Source organism: Amia ocellicauda, chromosome 1, assembly GCF_036373705.1.
Source record: "Amia ocellicauda isolate fAmiCal2 chromosome 1, fAmiCal2.hap1, whole genome shotgun sequence".
NCBI classification, from domain to species: domain Eukaryota; kingdom Metazoa; phylum Chordata; class Actinopteri; order Amiiformes; family Amiidae; genus Amia; species Amia ocellicauda.
In genome coordinates this window covers 1161339-1184459 of record NC_089850.1, presented here as the reverse complement: position 1 = coordinate 1184459, position 23121 = coordinate 1161339, and the positions used below count along the sequence as shown (strand labels likewise).

General features: G+C 39.8%; 1 protein-coding gene across 6 annotated transcripts in view; it reads left to right on the top strand.

The window, feature by feature from the left end:
- LOC136738487 (intersectin-2) overlaps window positions 1-23121 on the top strand; it is a 235780-nt gene that overhangs the window by 147749 nt on the left and 64910 nt on the right. For all 6 annotated transcript variants that reach the window (XM_066698568.1, XM_066698407.1, XM_066698655.1 and 3 more), the window contains 4 exons: window positions 4261-4400; window positions 4743-5299; window positions 15078-15199; window positions 16027-16202. In XM_066698568.1, the coding sequence (XP_066554665.1) occupies window positions 4261-4400; window positions 4743-5299; window positions 15078-15199; window positions 16027-16202 (995 nt within the window). The remainder of the gene's footprint in view (window positions 1-4260; window positions 4401-4742; window positions 5300-15077; window positions 15200-16026; window positions 16203-23121) is intronic.

The window sequence follows — 23121 nt, the reverse complement described above, 5'->3', positions numbered from 1 at the left end:
TATCCAAGTCCCTTTGAATAGCCTGTGCTGCCGAGATTGTATCTGCTGAGCCACCTTTTTTAGTATAATCGGCAAATTTGACAAGTTTGCTAACTATCCCAGAGTCCAGATCATTAATATAGATTAGAAAAAGCACAGGCCCTAGTACTGATCCCTGTGGAACTCCACTAACAACCTCACTCCAGTTAGAAGTGACTCCTCTAATTGACACCCTCTGTTTCCTATACATCAACCAGTTTATAATCCATCTTCTTACATTATCCTGAATGCCTACAGCTTCCAATTTGAGGATCAGTCTTTGGTGTGGAACCTTATCTAAAGCTTTCTGAAAATCTAAGTATATCATATCATATGCTTTCACATGATCTGCAGCTGCAGTTGCATGTTCAAAAAATTCTAATAAATTAGTAAGACATGATCTGCCTTGTCTAAACCCTTGACTATCTCCAAGAATATGGTTTTCATTAAGATGCTCCTCTATTTTCTGACTAATCATTTATGTGATGCAGGTGAGACTGATTGGTCTGTAATTTCCTGGCTCAGTTTTGTCTCCTTTCTTGTGGATTGGTATGACTGTCTTCCAGTCATCCCCTGTTCTAAGTGTCTTTTGGAATATTTGAGTTAGCGGCCTATAAATAATTTCCCTCATTTCTAAGTACTGTTGGAAATATACCATCTGGCCCAGGTGATTTGTTAGTTTTTAATTCTGCTAATCCTTTTAGTACCTCCTCCTCATTTATCCTGATCTCTCTTAGGATTTGCCTGGACTGATTGTTAACCTGTGGCATGTTATCTGTTTTTTTCTTTTGTAAAAACCTCTGTGAAATACTCATTTAGATTTTTGCCACATCTTGTTAGTTTTCCAAGATTTCACTTTTTGCCCTTGAGTTAGAAAGTTAGAAAGCAGTCATCTCAAACATTTCTATTTGTGCTTCTGTAAATTGAAATCCCCCATTATAACTGCCACATCCTTGCTACATGCAGTCCTGATTACATTGTACAATGTATTAAAAATAAAAAACAAAAAAAAGCACATGTACATAAGTATTCACAGCCTTTGTTCAATACTTTGTTGAAGCACCTTTGGCACCAATTACAGCCTCAAGTCTTTTTGAGTATGATGCTACAAGCTTGGCACACCTATTTTTGGGCAGTTTCTCCCATTCTTCTTTGCAGGACCTCTCAAGCTCCATCAGGTTGCATGGGGAGCGTCAGTACACAGCCATTTTCAGATCTCTCCAGAGATGTTCAATCAGGTTCAAGTCTGGGCTTTGGCTGGGCCACTCAAGGACATTCACAGAGTTGTCCTGTAGCCACTCCTTTGTTATCTTGGCTGTGTGCTTAGGGTCGTTGTCCTGTTGGAAGTTGAACCTTCGCCCCAGTCTGAGGTCCAGAGCGCTCTGGAGCAGGTTTTCATCAAGGATGTCTCTGTACATTGCAGCATTCATCTTTCCGTTGATCCTGACTAGTCTCCCAGTTCCTGCCACTGAAAAACATCCCCACAGCATGATGCTGTCACCACCATGCTTCACTGTAGGGATGGTATTGGCCAGTGGTGCCTGGTTTCCTCCAGACATGACGCTTGCCATTCAGGCCAAAGAGTTCAATCTTTGTTTCTCATGGTCTGAGAGTCCTATATATATAATTCCTGAAGTTAAACGAGAACGAAGAAGTATAATATATACAGTGGGGGAAAAAAGTATTTGATCCCCTGCTGATTTTGTACGTTTGCCCACTGACAAAGAAATGATCAGTCTATAATTTTAATGGTAGGTGTATTTTAACAGTGAGAGACAGAGTAACAACAAAAAAATCCAGAAAAACAAAGTTATAAATTGATTTGCATGTTAATGAGGGAAATAAGTATTTGATCCCCTATCAATCAGCAAGATTTCTGGCTCCCAGGTGTCTTTTATACAGGTAACGAGCTGAGATTAGGAGCACTCTCTTAAAGGGAGTGTTCCTAATCTCTGCTTGTTACCTGTATAAAAGACACCTGTCCACAGAATCAATCAATCAATCAGATTCCAAACTCTCCACCATGGCCAAGACCAAAGAGCTGTCCAAGGATGTCAGGGACAAGATTGTAGACCTACACAAGGCTGGAATGGGCTACAAGACCATCGCCAAGCAGCTTGGTGAGAAGGTGACAACAGTTGGTGCGATTATTCGCAAATGGAAGAAACACAAAATAACTGTCAGTCTCCCTCGGTCTGGGGCTCCATGCAAGATCTCACCTCGTGGAGTTTCAATGATCATGAGAATGGTGAGGAATCAGCCCAGAACTACACGGAAGGATCTTGTTAATGATCTCAAGGCAGCTGGGACCATAGTCACCAAGAAAACAATTGGTAACACACTACGCCGTGAAGGACTGAAATCCTGCAGCGCCCGCAAGGTCCCCCTGCTCAAGAAAGCACATGTACAGGCCCATCTGAAGTTTGCCAATGAACATCTGAATGATTCAGAGGAAAACTGGGTGAAAGTGTTGTGGTCAGATGAGACCAAAATCGAGCTCTTTGGCATCAACTCAACTCGCTGTGTTTGGAGGAGGAGGAATGACCCCAAGAACACCATCCCCACCGTCAAACATGGAGGTGGAAACATTATGCTTTGCAGGTGTTTTTCTGCTAAGGGGACAGGACAACTGCACCGCATCAAAGGGACGATGGACGGGGCCATGTACCGTCAAATCTTGGGTGAGAACCTCCTTCCCTCAGCCAGGGCATTGAAAATGGGTCATGGATGGGTATTCCAGCATGACAATGACCCAAAACACACAGCCAAGGCAACAAAGGAGTGGCTCAAGAAGAAGCACATTAAGGTCCTGGAGTGGCCTAGCCAGTCTCCAGACCTTAATCCCATAGAAAATCTGTGCAGGGAGCTGAAGGTTCCAGTTGCCAAACGTCAGCCTTGAAACCTTAATGACTTGGAGAGGATCTTCAAAGAGGAGTGGGACAAAATCCCTCCTGAGATGTGTGCAAACCTGGTGGCCAACTACAAGAAACGTCTGACCTCTGTGATTGCCAACAAGGGTTTTGCCACCAAGTACTAAGTCGAAGGGGTCAAATACTTATTTCCCTCATTAACATGCAAATGAATTTATAACTTTTTTGAAATGCGTTTTTCTGGATTTTTTTGCTGTTATTCTGTCTCTCACTGTTAAAATACACCTACCATTAAAATTATAGACTGATCATTTCTTTGTCAGTGGGCAAACGTACAAAATCAGCAGGGGAAAAAATACTTTTTTCCCTCACTGTAAGTACTATTACATACTGGATAATGTAACATACAATTATAACATAATGAAAAGTATTTTTTTTTATTATTTCCTCATCGCACATTTAGGGGCCATGATTTACAAAAATGTTACTTTAAAATCACAATTACATTAAGTTAACATGGAGCAACTGCATATGCACACTACTATGACTAGTCATGAGACAAAGCAAGAGGTGCTGGTGAGATGGGAACGTGTAAGAAAATGCAGGTGTGTCATATTTTTCCATGCAAAACCACATATACACATCTATATGAAGCATTTGACAAATTTGTATACAAAATGAAAATAAGGTATGCATGAATTCCGCAGTTGGAAAATACAAATTTAGCGAGGAATTACTATTACTTTGATTTTCCAGTTCTTATTTTGATTGTTCATAGTGTTACCACTTATCACCACCTCTATACTTTATACTGCGTGAAGAAAAATATATGACAACAGGAATTATTTTGTTTCTCTCCAGATTGGTAGTGTTCTTCTGTTTGTAAACAAGAATATTATAACTTGTCTCAATATGTTATGGTTGGTATGTTTTAATTATATTGGTATTAACTACCCATTTCAGTAAAGTTCAGCTAATCTCCAATGTTTACACTGATTTGTGAGGGCATGCTAAATCACATATGTAGGTATAGTCTGCCCAAATGTGCATCCAAAATCTGTGTCCTTTATGGTCTGAATTATTGATTTGGAATTGTATTAAGGGTTGCTGCTAGATAGGGCCCTAGAGCTCCAATTTTGCTGTACTTTTGATTATTACTGATATCTCTAATTACACTATAACAATTCTGAAATATTTAGTGTAAGTCATGATAAACACTGTCAACTACTACAGAATAAATGATAACCTGAGACAAAAATGTAATTTACTGTTGCTTAAATGTTGGTCAGTCTTTTTGTTTGTTTTTGTTTTGTGTTTTGTAATTTACTTCCAAAGTGTTTTTAGTTAATTTATAAGGGTTTGGGTTTTGCAGGAGCTACGAGAGAGTCAAAACAAACAGAAGTCTACCCTTGATAAGCTATGCAAAATAAAAGAAGACAAAATTCGAGAATTACAGAGACTGAGAGATCAGGAACTGAAGAGGAAACGAGTAGAAGAAGAAGCAGCCATCAGGTGATCAGTGTCACTCTCTCCTTTCCATTAAATTAAATGTCTGTAATTATTATGAAAATTTAATTTAAAAGTAATAATGATCTACCAGATACCTTTAACACCTTTCATGGTCATGGTTTTTGAAGTCTCAGTAAATCTTTTCAGATTTTAATCTTTTAATTACTTATTTCCTGAAAAGACAGAAAGACATTAATATTACTCTAAAAATGTTAAATAGTTTTCAAAAGTCATGTGTAACATCTAAATCTTTCAGCAGCAAAACATTGCCATTTGGTGCAAGATTTGTTTTTCATGAAAAAAGTACTTATTTGCTCTGGTGTCTTTTTTTTTTTATCACCACAGAAAAGCCAAGCTGGAGAAGGAGAAGCTGTGGATGATTAAGGTGAAGCATGATGAGGAGGAGCGGCAGAGGAGACTTGAGGAGGAGAGGCTACAGAAACTGCGGGTGGAAGAGCAGCTTGAGGCCCAGGCTCGACTTAGGCAGGCAGAGGAGGAGGCAGAACAGGAACAGAGGGCAGCTGAGGAAAAGCAGATGCTTCAAAGACAGGAGGAGCAGCGCAAGAAGGCTGAGGAAGAGAGACAAAGGGAGATGCAGAGAAGGAGAGAGGAAGAGAAGAGGAAGGAGGAAATGAGGAGGCAGGAGGAGGAGAAGATGCGTGAGGAAGAGTGTATGCTAGAAGAGCAGCGGAACAGAGAAGAGGACGAGAAGAGGCGCCAGAGAGCAGAGGAGGCAGCAAAAAGAGATGCTGAAGAAAAAAAGAGAAGGCAGCAGGAGGAAATTTTCAGACAGCAGCAACTGCAACAGACCTCAGAATCATTTACCAACACAACAGTTGACATTCACGAGAAACTCTCTGCCCTTCTGAAGGGGATTGACGATAAACATACCTCTAGGAAAGGTGAGGAGGAATGCATAATATTGGCAGTACTATAGCCTTCTTAAATATCATTATACACTACCGGTCAAAAGTTTTAGAACACCTCAATTTTTCCAGTTTTTATTGAAATGTACGCAGTTTAATGTCTCAGATTACACTGAAATTTAAACATAGAACAAATAAACAATTGGAGATAATAAAGAAATCATGGAATCATTTTGTTTAACAAAATTAAACTCCTTAAGCTGACAAACCCCTCTGGTACCCTTAAAAGGGAACCAATGTGCTTGTCTTTAATCCCATGTGTACTCTTCACTATTGTGTTTGCCAAGTGTTTGGTATCCCATGAAAGCTCTCAGCTTTCTAACGATGAGAAGCATTCTCTTATGTGAAAAATGTGTTTTTTATACCCCCCACCCCCCGCATTCTGAATTGAGTGGGTGGGGGCATACTTGTTCTGAGTAGGAACACAAAATCTCAGAAAATATTGCCAATTATGACACAGTCTGGAACCAGACTGTCTACTGATCAAAACAAGAGCATCCACGTTTTGGTAGAAGCAACACACACCTGTAGAAAGCTCAAAATGTCAAGATGGAAAACTCTGTGTACAAATACACAATGATTTCACATAACTGGATCTGAACTTCTCTGTGTTTGATAGAACAGGTCTGAACAACACAAGCCTATTTGCAAAGAAATACTATCAAAACGGAGTGATCTGTGACCGTCTGAATGAGACTTCTCTGCCTCTCATCATCAGGAAGCTAGGCACTTCCTGTTTTATTGAGGGGAGAGCTAGTCACAGGGGGAACAGCAGTCATGTGTTTCCCTCCGGTAATTTTCCTTCCCCGGGGTCCAGGGAAGTACAGGGCAGTTTGGAGCGGTCCAACACTATTCTGATTAAATGAGTGCAAAAGAAAAAAAAACATCATATCTCCATTTATAAATAAACACATGGTTTTATAACTCACTTTTAATAAATGTAACAAACATAAAGTTTGCAGATTAACTTTATTTGTGTTAGTTTTTCTTGGGTAGCCAGTGCTTACCTTAACAGCACATCCACAATGTGACTCATCATGCATGTTTGGTAGTAGTGAGTAATCTAAGAATAACATTGTCTATTTTTCAGGTATCCCAAGCAATTTCATTAAATGTCTATAGAGTTTGTTCTAGATGACTTGTGTTTACAGCTGCAGTTGCATATTCAAAGAACTCTAATAGATTAGTAAGACATGATCTGCCTCATCTAAACCCATGTTGACTATCTCCAAGAATATGGTTTTCATTAAGATGCTTCTCTATTTTCTATCTGATTTTTTCTGATTTTTAGTTAGAAGCCTATAAATAATGTACCTAATTTCTTTACGTACTGTTGGAAATATATCATCTGGCCCAGGTGATTTGTTTGATTTTAGTTCTGCTAGTCCCTTTAGTACCTCCTCCTCATTTATCCTGTTCTCCCTTAGGGTTTGACTGGACTGATTGTTAACCTGTGATGTTATCCGTTTGTTCTTTTGTAAAAACCTCTGTGAAATACTAATTTAGAACATTTGTTCATTTTCCAAGATACTTCCATTTTTGCCCTTTATATGTTCACTTCCTTCTTTATTGACCTCTTGCTGTTGTAAGTATTGAAAAAAGCTCTTTGGATTAGTTTTAGCTGCAAGAGCTATGTTTCTTTCTATTTCCCTCTTTGCTTTCCTGATCCCTTTCTTAAGATCTCTTAACACAGTTCAACATATTCTTTGTATTTTGTTTAGTCTCTATCCCTTTTGTATGCGCTATGCATTTTCTTTCTCTTGATATTTATTTGCATACTTCTATTAAACCATTTTGTCCAATGTTTTTTGGTCCTCAATTTGCTAAGTTTTGGTACAAATTTCTCCTGAGCTTCAAGTAGTATATTCTTAAAATATAACCATCCAATTTTAACTGAATCTGTATCCAGTTTGCTCCAGTCTAACTGAAGTACCTTGCTCAAGGGTACAACAGCACTGCCCCACCCAGGATTTGAACCCACAACCTTCCGGTCATGACTCTCCACTACTCCACAGCTAACCGTATTGTGATCACAGTTTGCCATTAGTTCTCTAACTAGTGCCCCTCTGACTCTATCTTGGTCATTTGAAAAGATCAAATCAAGGTATGCACTCTCTCTGGTTGGTTCCCTGACAAATTGAGTTAGAAAGCTGTCATTTACCATCTGAACCATTTCTATTTCTGCTTCTGTAGTCCTGACTGGGCTTTCCCAGTCTATGTTTGGGAAATTGAAATCCCCCATGATAACAGCCACATCCTTGCTACATGCAATCCTGATTACATTGTACAATGCAACATCTTGCTGAATATCTGAGTTGGGTGGTCTGTAACACACTACCACTAATCCTCCAGATCTCTTGTTCAAGAGTTTGACCCACAAAGATTGTTTTGTTACTGGGATGTAATTTGAGTTCTTCTGCCTCAATGTCATTTTTCACATATAATGCTACCCCACCACCTCTTTGATTTTGCCTGTCTTTCCTAAACTGTGTGTATCCTTTCAACTTGTATTCATCCACATAATTTTCTGTAAGTCATGTTTCTTTCACTCCTACAACATCATAGTCACCTGCCATCACTGTGGCTTCTAGGTCTAACATCTTGTTCCTTACACTCCTGACATTGAGGTACAAGCATTTCAGGACTTTCCTACTAGCAGTTTCCCTTTGTTTTCTTTCTTTAGTGTAACATCTCCCATTTTCAGCACTCCCTGCCCCCTAGGTCCCTAGTTTAAATGATTCTCAATAACTCTGCACATACGCTCTACCAATGCATTAGCCCCCCTTCTGTTTAGATGTAGACCGTCCGGTTTTGTACAGGTCCCATCTATCCCAGAAGAAAGACCAATGCTCCATGAATCTAAAACCCTCTTCCCTACACCAAGATTTCAACCACATGTTAAACTTTCTAATCTGAGCTCCTCAGTCTCCCTGGCCACACACGTGGTACAGGAAGTATTTAGGAGAAAACTACCGTGGAGGTTCTGCTCTTTAGTTTCTTTCCTAACTCTTTACATTTGTCTTGCAGAACCTCTGTCCTACCTTTTCCTATGTCATTGGTTCCAATGTATACCATGACCAGTAGAGTCCCCCTGTTTAGGGAGATCTGCAACCTGAGCACCAGGCAGGCAAGATACCATGTAGGTCTCCTTATTATTAGAACACATTGTGTGATTTATGCCTCTAAGAATTGAGTCTCCTACTATTACTACCTCCCTCTTCTGTGGAGGAGTGGGCACCATGGTGCTCTGGTGCTCAACTGCCCTCCCATTACCCTCTGAGCTGTCACTGTCTAACTCGGTGTCCAGCAGTTGGAACCTGTTGGGCATTTCTAGCTCTTGGGATGTCTCTATGGGTTGTGCGTGCCCTTTTCTGCGGTTACGACCTACTGTAACCCAGCACTTCAATACTCTGTCCTGCTCTAAGGTCTCAACTCTCCTAGGTTTTGGCATGCACACCATCTCTCTCATGGGCTGATTGACTAATTCTTCCATATCACTAATACAGCACAGATCAACAAGCTGAGCCTCAAGATCATGGACCTTGATCTCTAGGAGTTCAACATTCTGACAACGTTCACAAATGAAATCTTCTTGGATGAGTTAATCCAGGAAAGCAATCATTCTGCAAACTTATTATTATTATTATCAGTTACTTAGCAGATGCCCTTATCCAGAGCGAACCTGACACTGTAGTGGCCACATGCTTCTAAATGTTAGTTTTTTTCAGTCTCTTGGTTCCTGTTCCCTAGTCAACTGCTTAACTCGTTGTCACTGAGAAACAGCGCATCTCTTTCTCAACAGCTGCTTTAAGTAGCTTTTGTCTACCTGCCACCAATTCACACCTAACTGGCTCCACCTGGAACAGAATTCCTTCTAGTCCTTGACTAAATCACCTTTCTTCAACCTATTTCCTTTCACCAATTCAGCAGCTGTACTGAATTGACTTCAGGAAAACTACAGACAAGATTAACTTAAATTAAGGCAAAGTTAAAACAAAATGAGGAATGCTAAGACTGGTCTGAAACTAGGAACACAGCAAGATGGCTGCCTCTCACCTGTACTGTCCTGGGTCTGTCTGTGGCAATTTGTATTTAGTAGTGAACACCTCTATCCCATTTTCCTGACAGGGACTAAGCTCATACGCGTAGTATTGCAGTATAAACACAATATCGTGGACATAGTAGTAATAAATATTACCCAATACCCATAATTGTGTGTATGTATGGAGGTCGTCAGAGACTCAAACATAATCTTATGTACATTAATGCTGATGTGTGTCCAAAACAGGTGTGTAGCACCTAGTGCTGTGTAGCCGCCATATCATATTTCTTTTACTTATGCGTTATTAAATTCAAATGCATATTTGGATGTCCTATTATTATTATTATTATTATTATTATTATTAGATTTTTTACATTTAGTTTGGCTGAATTTGATTAATGAGTGTATTTTTGCACTTTGTAATGCTCTTACGTTTTGTTTTCCTTGCATTATCATATATTTTCTAGGAGTTAATGTTCCCTGAACCATGTTATTGAAATGCAATTCTAATTAAGAGAAACTGTGTAAAAGCCTTAGTTAATCACCTTATACTTTTTTAATATTGTTTAATTTCATGAAAAAAAATATATATATAATTTAAAAAGTATCAAATAAATCATAGCCCACTTCAGGATTCAGACCCAGAACACCTGGTTCATAGCGCTGTTCCTTAACCACTGTGCCAATGGATATTAGTATTGGACTGTGAAATCTGCTTTAAGTAACCTACAGCCACAACAAATAACTGTCTTAATTAGTTAGTCACAAATAAATTAGCTTGTGTGGAGAACGTATCGGTGGGTGAACTGTATCTGTGTGAGCCCAGTCACCCTGCAGCATGTCGGGGTTGATGTTGCCGGGTGTACAGTCAGGTTCTACAGGTTGTACGTGGCGGGCCCGGTCCTTTCCATTGGGAACCCAATGTTGGCTTCAATCGAGCCCCAGCAGCCTACGGGTTCTGGCTCCTGATTTTCTCTTCCCAGTCTGCCCTTGTTAGTGCATCCTGGATGGAGCTATACAGAACCATGTTTTCCCTTCCTACTGGACTATGCCTCCCAGTTTATTACCCATGCAAGCTGCTCCTGAATTTGCTGACAGCCCTGCAGATGTGTTCCCAGGGTCTGTCATGCGGCCTCCAGGTACGTTGCTTTACGAGGCCTCCCTGTATATAGTTTGTTTGTTATTGCATTGTGTTGCATCTGTCTGACCTGTACCCCGCTATGTGTATATACTATGTGTTAACAGCAGGACTGTGGCTCCGTCCTAGCTAGCTAGTAGAGTGGAGCATCACTGATGCTGTTTCCAGCTGCCTCACTGTGTATATAGTTCATTGGTCAGCAGGTCTGTGGCTGCTCTGGCTGTACACCATGGAGCAGGGGACCGCTGCTGCTGTCCTCAGCGGAGGGCACTCAAGCTGACTCTATTGCCCCTCTGTGTACATAGTTCATTTGTTAACACGGTAAGAGCTGTTGTTGCCCTGCATTAGCTGCACTAATCAGCAGGTGTAAGCTGTTCCTGTGTTCTGCATGTGGCTCATGAGCTGGCTCTGGCATCCTGCGGTGTATATAGTTCTTTTGTATGACATTGTAAATTTAACAGCACAGGGGAACTGTCCACTCTGTACTGTTCAGTTGAGTGAGGATGCACTTGTGCTGCGAGTTGTCTGGAGTTGTTGCTGAGGCCCCCTAGCGGTATGCCTAGGGGCAGGCTCCCTTTTCAGCTCGCTGCCTCCTTGCTTGTGACAGTTTTATTATACAGTAACCCCTCCCCCTTGGGCAGTGCTTCCGACTTGAAAGATAATGATAGGTAGCGAATGCAACCCTGGTTATCTGAAAAAGGAAGTACTGCCCAAGGGTTGCAAGGTTGGGCGGGAGTCTTAGCTCCTGGCAAAAGAGGAAGATCCTGTGCAGACATCACCTTTTATACAAACAGGAAGTGGGAAGGGACCTTTGGGCAGTGCTTCCTTTTTCAGATAACTGGGGTTGCATTCGCAACTTATTGTTTTACATCTTCTGGTGAAAGATGGATTCAAGCATGTACCAGGACATTTTGGACAAATACCTCATTCCCTCTACTCCATCATGATAAAGATCAAAAGCCTGTATTCAAGTATATGAAGAAAACGTTAAATTAATACTATCAGCATTCTTGAATGGCCATCACAATCTCCTTAATCCGATACATTTGTTGTTTGAACTCAGAATTTAATCTGAGGGATCTGAAGAAATTCTGCCAGGAGAAGTGGTTCTAAATCCACAAGATTTGCAAGAACCTTATTAAAGACTACACCAAGCATCTTTTCAGTGTCATCAAAGTCAAAGAAGAATGCACAAAATACTTATTTGAAGCAAAGTGAATGAGTGTGATTTCTTAAAAAAAAAAAAGAAAAGAAAAGCCATTTGTTAAACATATTGTTCCTCTGTGCAGTGTTGTTAGCATGAACATTTTACATTTATTTGATCAAAAACATATTTGTACACTTCCATTTCTTAACTTAAATAATGTTTTTGTTACAATATATTGTAGTGTAATAGAAGGAGAGGAGATTTGGGTTAAATGCAACAGTTAATTTAAAAACAACAGCTATGGGTCTGTTATGGAGCACCCACAGAACTTAGTCTTAAGTATTTTTCTACTACTTCTGACTGGCTCGCATGAACCCTATTTATGCCCTTGCACCCTGTGACAAGCTCCAGGGCGTCAAGATATCTTCAAATGACTTCCTGTATTTTGGCTGAGGTCACTGCCTGTTTTCTCATTCAGTTAACAGGAAGTTATAATCTTGGGCTACATACAAGAAGTCATTTGCAGATATCTCTAAATAATTTAATGTTATCTGCAAATCATTTAGAGATATCTTGAAATATTTGCAGATAGCTTGAAATATTTGAAGATATCTGTAAAAGCTGGACACAAACGACGGGAGATAGAGAGAGTCACGGGTTCCGGTGGTGTCCGGACTTTATTGGGGGGTTCACACTGGTTCAAAACAAACAAAAAAAACAAGACAAAACCAGTACACACGAATGTCCACAAAACTGGTTGCTCCGGACAGTCCAATGTGAGGATGTCACTTCTCTCTGTGGTTAGCTCTTCCCCCCAGGGAGGGAGTGAGATTACATAGACGGAGCACAGCTGCTGCAGACATCACAGTCGCCACGGCGCTCATTGCCCGCAGCCATGGGTCTGCCTGTTTGCGAGGGAGCGGACAACATGGCTGCAGCACATGAGCACCTTATCAGCGAGCGCCAGCAGCAGCCGTGCTGTGACAGACAGCGTCCTGTCACAATATCTTTATCATTTCGAAATATCTTTAATTAATTTAATTTGGCTTGCCATAGGTCAGGGTCTGAAGGTAGCTCAGTGCAGTCTGGTCGAGGCAGCGGTAAGTGAGGGTCAGTGTCTTGAATTGGATGCGTGCCGGGATTGGTAGCCAGTGGAGGGAGCGGAGCAGTGGAGTAGCATGTGCGAATCGGGGGAGAGAGAATACCACATGAGCATCAGAGTTCTGGATGAGCTGGAGTGGGCGGGTAGTAGTTGCAGGGAGACCAGCTAGGAGGGAGTTGCATTAGTCCAGGCGGGAGAGGACCAGGACAAGCAACTGAGTCGAATTGTTGATGAGGAATGGTCGGATTCAGCGTATGTTGCTCAGCAAGAATCAGCAGGTGCGTGTCAGCATGGTGATATGCTAAGTGTAGGAGAGCATGGGATCGAGGGTGACTACTAGAGGTATGCCTGTGAGGAGAGGGTGGGGGGTGGATGAGGAACCTCGCCAGGTCACTTGGTATGTCCAGTCATTTAGGTAGGAGGAAAACCAGGTGAGAGCAGTTCCAGAGATTCCAAGATCAGCGAGGCAGGAGAGGAGGATGTAGTGATCGACTGTGTCAAACGCTGCAGAGAGATCAAAGAGGATAAGGACTGAAGAGAGGGAGGCCGAGCACATCTGAGGGAGTCAGTGACTGCCAGGAGAGCAGCCTCTGTGGCGTGAGCTGTGCAGAAGCCGAATTGCAGAGGATCAGTCTAGTGCTTCAGATTTCCTTCCCAAAGGCAGTGCTGAAACTGTAAAATGTGTGTTGAAAGTCGTGGGGGGGGCGATCAGGTGACATTTTTTTATACAATCGCATGTCATTTAAGCTTCCATTATACCTGTGTGCATCTAGAAGTCTTATGTCTATTTCGGCAATGTATTCACTTTTACAAGTATATAAATATAGTTTTATATTATTATTGCTAGTTATATTGTTAGTTGTACTTGTTTAGTTGTAATTCTAACAAAAACTATGTAGTGGTATGACAAAATACGTTCAGAAAACAGTGCTGAATACAAAGCTATGAAGCAGCGTCTGCAGCAGCTGGATCCATCACAATACTGTGCAAAGCCCTGTAGTATATTACTAGCAAATCCTTCCAAGCTTACTGTATTGAACATTTTAATAAATGGCACAGAGCAAGCCGGTGATGGCACAGGTTTTGATAGTGATTGAGTTTTAGTTGATGATTACTGTTAATTGTTTATTATTATAGCATTCTATTGTTTATGATTTTCATATGAGTTCCAGTGTATATTATTTGTATTTGTGTTTCAGTGTTTTATTATGTTTATTTGCATTTTTGTGTACCGTTTGTTTTTATTATTACAAAAGTTCATTATTATAAAGTATAATATGTAAACTAAAAAGTTATTTACATTGCATTTGCATTGTTTTCTTTGTTCAAACAAAAACATGTTTTTTATCTATTGAACATGGATGTGTAGTACACGGGAATGTAAATAATGAAAACACATTTTGGTTATTTTTTTGTATTTCATTCATCATATATTTGCATTTTAAAGCAATTTCAGGCGTTAAAACATTATTTCTAAAATCTGGTACCTGGGAAGGGTTTTCATTTTTTCATCTGGAGTTGAAATGTTGAAGAATCAATTAAATATTATGAATTTGTTAAATATTCAAGATTTCTAAAAGCAGGAAAGTTCATAGTATTTTGAGCAACAATGGTAATTAATTCAAAGTAAACATACTTTGTATTTACAACAATACTCATTACTGTCAACACAGAAAATAAAGATTTCTAGATTTCATCACTCATTAATTGAATTTCATTAAGGTTATGCTTATTTCGTTAATAATTATCAAACTAAAACTTTTCATTTTATTTATCAAGTTTCATGATGGCCAGGAAGATGTATTTAGAATTATTTCTAGAAATCTGTTTGCACAGAAAGGAGATACTCCAGAAGTCTGTCCCAGAGTCTACTCCTCTAACATCAGTGAAAGAGTTCAACATTTATAGGGTTTAATTTTCTTAAATATTCAATTCAATTTGACAAAAGTGTTCAAATTGGTGGATATCCATTTATCAGACATGCTAGCTTCAGAATAATGTTCAAACAGCCACACAGGGTAAATCAATTATTTTGCTAGTTTCCAGCAACACTACAGAACCCTTGTTTATGTTTCTTATTCTTTATAAACTGAGCTCCATTATGTAATAAAACAAACACCCACTGCTAATACTAACAAGGGAATGAAGGGGTTAACATTGATGTCTTAGTTGTCAGGAGTCCATTAATGGTGTTTCCCAAACTTACAGTACCTTGCTAGTATAATGAGTGAGACTGAGATTGAAGTGAAAACGGGGTGGTTGGCAAAAACAAATTTAACAGAAAACAGTTAATCTGTTAAAATAACTGATACTTTTTGATTATAGTTACAAGGCCTGTAACCATTGGATACCGGAAGTCAGCAACTCCTGTGACCTACAGAGCTCTCTACCCATTTGCAGCAAGAAATATTGATGAGCTCACGTTTGAGGCTAATGACCTGATTGAGGTATCCGTACCACCTTTGTTTCTTAAATGTTCTTGATGTAGTGTGTTAGTCAAATGTACCTGAGAGTGGAGGATTCTTGAATGCTGCATTTTTCTGGACTGGCTGTGTTCTATAAATTTTCAAATTCAGCTTAAGCCCCATGCCCCATGATCCCCATGGGAGGTCCCAGGATGCAGTGCAGAGTTTGTAGTAGCTGGCTGGGACAAAATTAAGTTCTATGCTCATGAGTCATTCCAGTGGCTTTTCAGGTGCCTGCAGATTCAGCAGTTCAATCTGCATCAAATTCTCATATTGATGTGATAGATGGATGTTTTGGGCTTGCAGATTGAAAAGTAATAGATGTTTGACAACCTCAGGGTGAATAATCATTTGAAAAAAAAAAAAAAGAGAGATATGGTCATAATATGTCTTTGCCTAAAATGCAAAGTATTAGGTCAGTTGGATGGACAGGATTACAGTTTATGCTTCGCACAGAATGTGTCTATGGGAGTCCCAGGATGGATGCTGGATGTCTGTTCAAAAGAATACATGTTTTTTTTCAAAAAGGTATTTTTTGAATCATCAAACATTTGCTCTGCATATTGACAACTTTAGCCATACTAAATTAATCTTAATCTTAATAACATTTTCAGAAAACAAATACTCCATGTCCACTACCAGACACGCTTTGTTATACAAAAAAGAGGTGTACAGATCACTTAAAGTGTTTTGTATCTGTAAAATCAGTACTTTGCAAATTGTGAAAAATGAACATGCTACTTATGTATTTTTGTGTTTGTGTCCTCAACATTCTTAGTATATCAATCTCAACACTGATAATCCTACAGGTTGATGAAAGAGCTGAGGGGGAACCAGGCTGGCTCTATGGCAGCCACCAGGGACGTACAGGATGGTTTCCAGAAAGCTATGTGGAGAAAAATGCAACATCTGAGGCACCCTCTATATCAAAACTGGACTTACTGCCTCAGAACACAGACATTTCTTCTACCTCATGCTCTCATGGGTAAGTGTAGTAACCTCCATAGATTCACAAAATATGGACATCTAATGAACATATGAACAATGAATGCCATTAATCTGCAGTCAGTTATGGTTAATGTTTAGTTAATGGTTAGTTTTACATGCAGTGAATCAGAAAATATTTAAAATCTCTCCTAGCTGACTTAATTTGTGTTTCTGTAATCATTTATTCCCTTTCAATTGCAAGATGTTCCATTACGCAGTATGGGTAAAACGGCTTCACATCTTGTATACTCATGAAAAGGTATTTGCAGAGCTACAATTCAGAAAGAGCATGAGAGCGGTAGAACACAGTGGCAAATCTGCAATGTAATACCCATTGTTATTGTTTTTTAATGTTTGAGAATATTCAGATGGTGATGTGAAATTACAAAAAAAGCAATACAGATTAAGAAGAAAGTATCAAACGGAGGATAGACTTATTTTTTTTAATGTTGGGTAATGCATAACTCTCCTCGCAACCACATCCTCACTTCATTAGAAACATCTTTATTCAAGTCTTGTGAGAAAAATAATAAGCAACAAGTTTACACTTTGTCACCTGCAGTTTATTTGAAGAGTTCCAATTGCATCAATTGTAAGAACTCTCAATGAATAAATGTATATATCTAAAAGCGCAAAGCAGACAGCGAAAACAGACTGAACACATAATTTTTACTTTGTTCTGCTCAGAAATGATAATGCAAAACCAATGTGTGTGTTGTGTACACAATCTGATACTAAGCATTGCATCTTTAACAAAACTTCTCTCCTAAGTCAAACGCACACAAAGATACAATAGAAAGCTTAATTTCTTTATGCCACAACTGTGTCCTGGTGATTCATAAAACCAGATCTATCCAGGAACATGCAACAGCAGCATCCTTTTGTGTCTTGCAAAACGCAAAAAGCCTTTCTCTGAAACTGAGCTTTTAAAATTGTGTGCTATACTAGATATGCTAAATCATGATGGAAGAAACTAAAAATAATATCTACCATAGAGCTGGTCAAACTAATTCCATTGAGAAAAGTGCTTTTGGATGGTAAGTTTAATTGAGAGGAGCTGTTATGTCTGATTCCTATGCATGGGCTACTGGTGAAGTTTTTGAAATACTAAGCAAATTATATTTAAAAGAACAATTTGGATCTTCGCAGTATTAGCCATCTCTACTCGTCTCTCGGAGCGGCTCAGTTAACTGGCTAGGAACCATGAATACAGTGGCTTAGTGCGGGCACAGTACTGGAGAGTTTGTGAACTGCAGAACGAGATCCATGTCTTTATAGAAAGCCTTTGTTGAGTTAGTAAATGACAGCGCAAATGCAAATTTGTATTTTTATGCTACATTTAAAAACAGAAATGCTCAGTCATCTCGAGAAACATGTATTGTGTGTGTGTGTGTGTATGTGTGGAGGGGGGGTTGCAAAACAAATACATAACGGTGTCCCCTTCAGGCTTCAGGCAAGTTTGGGGTCACATGAACACATACTTGAAATGAGTTTGAAAGAATGCTCCATTAGCAGCAATTACAGCTTTGCAGACCTTTGGCATTCAGATTCTAATCTGAAGAGATTTCACCCCGTGCTTCCTGAAGCACCTCCCACAAGTTGGATTGGCTTGATGGGCACTTCTTACGTACCATGCGGTCAAGCTGCTCCCACAACAGCTCAATAGGGTTGAGATCCGGTGACTGTGCTGGCCACTCCATTATAGACAGAATACCAGCTGACTGCTTCTTCCCTAAATAGTTCTTTCATAGTTTGGAGCTGTGCTTTAGGTCATTGTCCTGTTGTAGGAGGAAATTGGCTCCAATCAAGCGCCGTCCACAGGGTGTGGCATGGTGTTGCAAAAATGGAGTGATAGCCTTCCTTCTTCAACATCCCTTTTGTACAAATCTCCCACTTTACCACCACCAAAGCACCCCCAGACCATCACATTGCCTCCACCATGCTTGACAGATGGCGTCAAGCACTCCTCCAGCATTTTTTAATTTGGTCTGTATCTCACAAATGTTCTTTGTGATCCGAACACCTCAAACTTAGATTAGTCTGTCCATAACACTTTTTTCAAGTCTTCCTCTGTACAGTGTCTGTGTTCTTTTGCCCATCTTAATCTTTTCTTTGTATTGTCCAGTCTGAGATACGCCTTTTTCTTTGCAACTCTGCCTAAAAGGCCAGCATCCTGGAGTCGCCTCTTCACTGTTGACGTTGAGACTGGTGTTTTGCGGGTACTATTTAATGAAGCTGACAGTTGAGGACCTGTGAGGCGTCTGTTTCTCAAACTAGACACTCTAATGTATTTGTCCTCTTGCTCAGTTGTGCACCGGGGCCTCCCACTCCTCTTTCTATTCTGGTTAGAGCCAGTTTGTGCTGTTCTGTGAAGGGAGTAGTACACAGCGTTGTATGAGATCTTCAGTTTCATGGCAATTTCTCGCATGGAATAGCTTTCATTTCTCAGAACAAGAATAGACTGACGAGTTTCAGAAGAAGTTCTTTGTTTTTGGCCATTTGGAGCCTGTAATTGAACCCACAATTGTTGATGCTCCAGATACTCAATTAGTCTAAAGAAGGCCAGTTTTATTGCTTATTTAATCAGCACAACAGTTTTCAGCTGTTTTTGCAAAATGGTTTTCTAATGATCAATTAGTCTTTTAAAATTATAAACTTTGATCAGCAAACACAACATGCCATTGGAACATAGGACTGATGGTTGCTGATTATTATTACCCAATTTCTTAGTAGACACCCTTACGGAGGGTGACTTATAATTGTTTCAACATATCACATTATTTTTACATTTGTACTCATTTATACAGTTGGGCATTTACTGGATTAATCTAGGTAAAGTACCTTGGTCAAGGGTACAACAGCAGTACCCCCTCACCTGGGGATTGAACCCACAGCCCTCCACTCCAGAGTTCAGAGCCCTAACCACTACTCCACCCTGCCACTGATAATGAGCCTCTGTATGCCTATGTAGATATTACAAATCAGCCATTTCCAGCTACAATAGTCATTCACAACATTAACAATTTCTCCACTGTATTTCTGATCAATTTGATGTTATTATAATGGACAAAAAAGATGCTTTTCTTTTTGAGAACAAGGAAACAGTAGTGTATGTAAGGAGAAACTTACAAACGAGAGTTTGAAGCCATGTAGATTAAAAAGGCATTTAGATGCACATCACAGGAAAGCCATTGGACTTTTTTTTTTTAAAGGAAAGCACAAGAGTTTAAATTAGCAGCTCAGACTCTTCATGAGAGTCATCAATGTCTTCTATGTGACATTGAATGACAAATCACAGTTAGCCTCTTATATGGTTTCATACCGTGTAGCTAAAGAGAAAATGTCAGTGACAATACGATTTCTCGTAGAATTATTGACACTTCTGGAAATCTCGAGGAGCATCTTATTTCCAGATTAAAGCCAGGGATATTTCAGACTGTGCAGCTTTGTTAGTTTATGTGAGATATGTCTGGGAAAATTAATTTGAGGAAGGATTTGCTGTGCTGCTTTACTCTACCTACCAGTACAACAGGTGAACAAATATTTAATAACTACGTGGTTGTTAAGTGTGGACTGGCCTGGACACAATGCAAGGGAATAATGAGTGATGGGGCCGTGAACATGACGGGGAAAAACAGTGGAGTTGTGAAAAGGATCACGGAGGCAGCTGGCCAGGACATCATGTGGAATCATTGCTTTATTTATCGTGAGGCATTGGCAGCCAAAGGTATACCTCCTGATCTTGAAAAAGTACTTAAAGAAGTTGAGATAGTTGTAAACTTTATTAAAGGCAGCACTCTGAACAACCGGCTTTTTGCTGTTCTGTGCGCTGACATGGGGGCGGAAGACTGCCACTTACTGTTTCATACAGATGTGCGCTGGCTATCAAAAGGCAGAGCGCTTACCAGGGTTTATGACTCCTTGAGAAATAGTCCCTTCTGGCTGATTTGTTTAATCCTATCAATCTTGTGGATATTTGTCATCCCTCAATGAACTGAATTTGAGATTGCAAGGACAGAATAATTATGTTTTCCACACCTGGGAACAAGTGCTTGCTTTCCAAAAGTCACTGGAACTGTGGTTTATGCGACTCAAAAGGCCCAGCTAAGCTTAGCTAAGAGTAATAATGGTGTTTAATTATCATGCATGGCAAACAATTTTATAATTAAAATAATAATGAATACAAAGTATTACCTTTAATGTATTTAATTATTAATCATAATAATAATAGTAATAGTAATATGTAAATAGTTTAATTAAAAGAAAGGATGCTGATTTGATATAGGCAGAATGTTGCAATGGACAAATTGTTTTCAATTTATCCTTACTGTTATTGTTTTATTAGCAAGTATTTTAAATTGCCACTACAGTGTCAGGTTTGCAGAATGATTGCCTTCCTGGATGAACTCATCCAAGAAGGTTTCATTTGTGAACTTTTTCGACAGGTTGAAATTCTAGAGATCAAGGTTCGTGATCTTGAGGCTTAGCTTGTTGATCTGCGCTGTATTAGGGATATAGAAGAATTGGTGAATCAGCCCATGAGAGAGATGGTGTGCACACCAAAACCTAGGAGAGTTGAGACCTCCGAGCAGGACAGCGTAGAGAACTGCTGGGTTACAGTAGGTCGTAACTGCAGAACAGGGCGTGCACAACCCCTAGAGACACCCCAAGAGCTAGAATTGCCCAACAGGTTCCAACTGCTGGACACCGAGTTGGACAATGACAGCTCAGAGGGTGATGGGGGAGCAGTTGAGCACCAGTCCACCATGGTACCCACTCCCCCCTAGAAGAGGGAAGTAGTTATAGTAGGAGACTCAATTCTTAGAGGTGTAGATCACACAGTGTGTTCTAGTGATAAGGAGACCCACATGGTATCTTACCTGCCTGGTACTCGGGTTGCAGATCTCCTTAAACTAGTAGACAGGCTACGGGCCAAAGCCGGGTGGAATCCACTGGTCATGGTCCACATTGGAACCAATGACATAGGGAAAGGTAGGACAGAGTTTCTGCAAGACAAATTTAAAGAGTTAACCAGAGAAATTGAGAATCATTTAAACTAGGGACCATGAGGGCAGGGAGCTCTGACAATGGGAGATGTTCCTCTAAGGAAAGAAAACAAAGGGAACCCGCTAGTAGCAAAGTCCTGAAATGTTTGTACCTCAATGCCAGGAGTATAAGGAACAAGATGTTGGACTTAGAAGCCACAGTGCTGGCATGTGACTATGATGTTGTAGGAGTGATAGAAACATGGCTTATAGAAAACGATGGGGATGAATACAAGTTAGAAGGATACACACAGTTTAGGAGAGACAGGCAAAATCGAAGAGGAGGTGGGGTAGCATTATATGTGAAAAATGACATTGAGGCAGAAGAACTCAAATTAGATCCCAGTAACGAAACAATCTTTGAACGAGATCTGGATGATTAGTGGTAGAAGTGTGTTACAGACCACCCAAATCAGATATTCAGCAAGATGTTGCATTGTACAGTGTAATCAGGACTGCATGTAGCAAGGATGTGGCTGTTATAATGGGGGATTTCAATTTCCCAAACATAGACTGGGAAAGCCCAGTGGGGACTACAGAAGCAGAAATAGAGATGGTTGAGATGGTAAATGACTGCTTTCTAACTCGATTTGTCAGGGAACCAACCAGGGAGAGTGCATGCATTGACTTGATATTTTCAAATGACCAAGATAGAGTCAGAGGGACACTAGTTAGAGAACCAATGGCAAATTTTAATCACAACATGGTTAGCTTTGAGGCATACTTTCAAAATAACAAGGACCAAGTCTAAAACAATGGTCTACAATTTCAGAAAAGCAAACCTTGAAGGTATGATGCGGTACTTAGAAGAGGTAAACTGGAGCACACTAGATACAGATTCAGTTGAAATTGGATGGTTATATTTTAAGAATATACTACTTGAGGCTCAGGAGAAATTTGTACCAAAACTTAGCAAATTGAGGACCAAAAAACAGTGGCCAAAATGGTTTAATAGAGGTATGCAAAAAAATATAAAGAGGAAGAAAATGTTGTATAGCGCATACAAAAGGGACGGAGATGAAACAAAATACATAGAATATGAGCTGCAAAGAGATCTTAAGAAAGGGATCAGGAAAGCAAAGAGGGAAATAGAAAGAAACATAGCTCTTGGAGCTAAAACTAATGCAAAGAGCTTTTTTCAATACTACAACAGCAAGAGGACAATAAGGGAGGAAGTGAAACAGATAAAGGGCAAAAATTGAAGTATCTTGGAAAACGAACAAGATGTAGCAAATGTTCTAAATGAGTATTTCACAGAGGTTTTTACAAAAGGAAAGACAGATGACATGCCACAGGTTAACAACCAGTCCAGGCAAATCCTAAGAGAGATCAGGATAAATGAGGAGGAGGAGGTACTAAAGGCACTAGCAGAATTAAAAACAAACAAATTACCTGGGCCAGATGGTATATTTCCAACAGTATTTAAAGAAATGAGGGAAATTATTTATAAGTCAAATATTCCAAATGACACTTAGAACAGGGGATGTGTCAACTGACTGGAAGACAGCAAATGTCACACCAATCCACAAGAAAGGGGACAAAACTGAGCCAGGAAATTACAGACCAATCAGTCTCACCTGCATCACCTGTAAAATGCTTAGACAGAAAATAGAGGAGCATCTTAATGAAAACCATATTCGAGGCAGATCATGTCTGACTAATGTATTAGAATTTTTTTAACACGCAACGGCAGCTTTAGATCATGTGAAAGCATATGATATGATATACTTAGATTTTCAGAAAGCTGTTGATAAGGTTCCACACCAAAGACTGATCCTCAAATTGGAAGCTGTAGGCATTCAGGATAATGTAAGTAGATGGATTATGAACTGGTTGAAGTATAGGAAACAGAGGGTGTCGATTAGAGGAGTC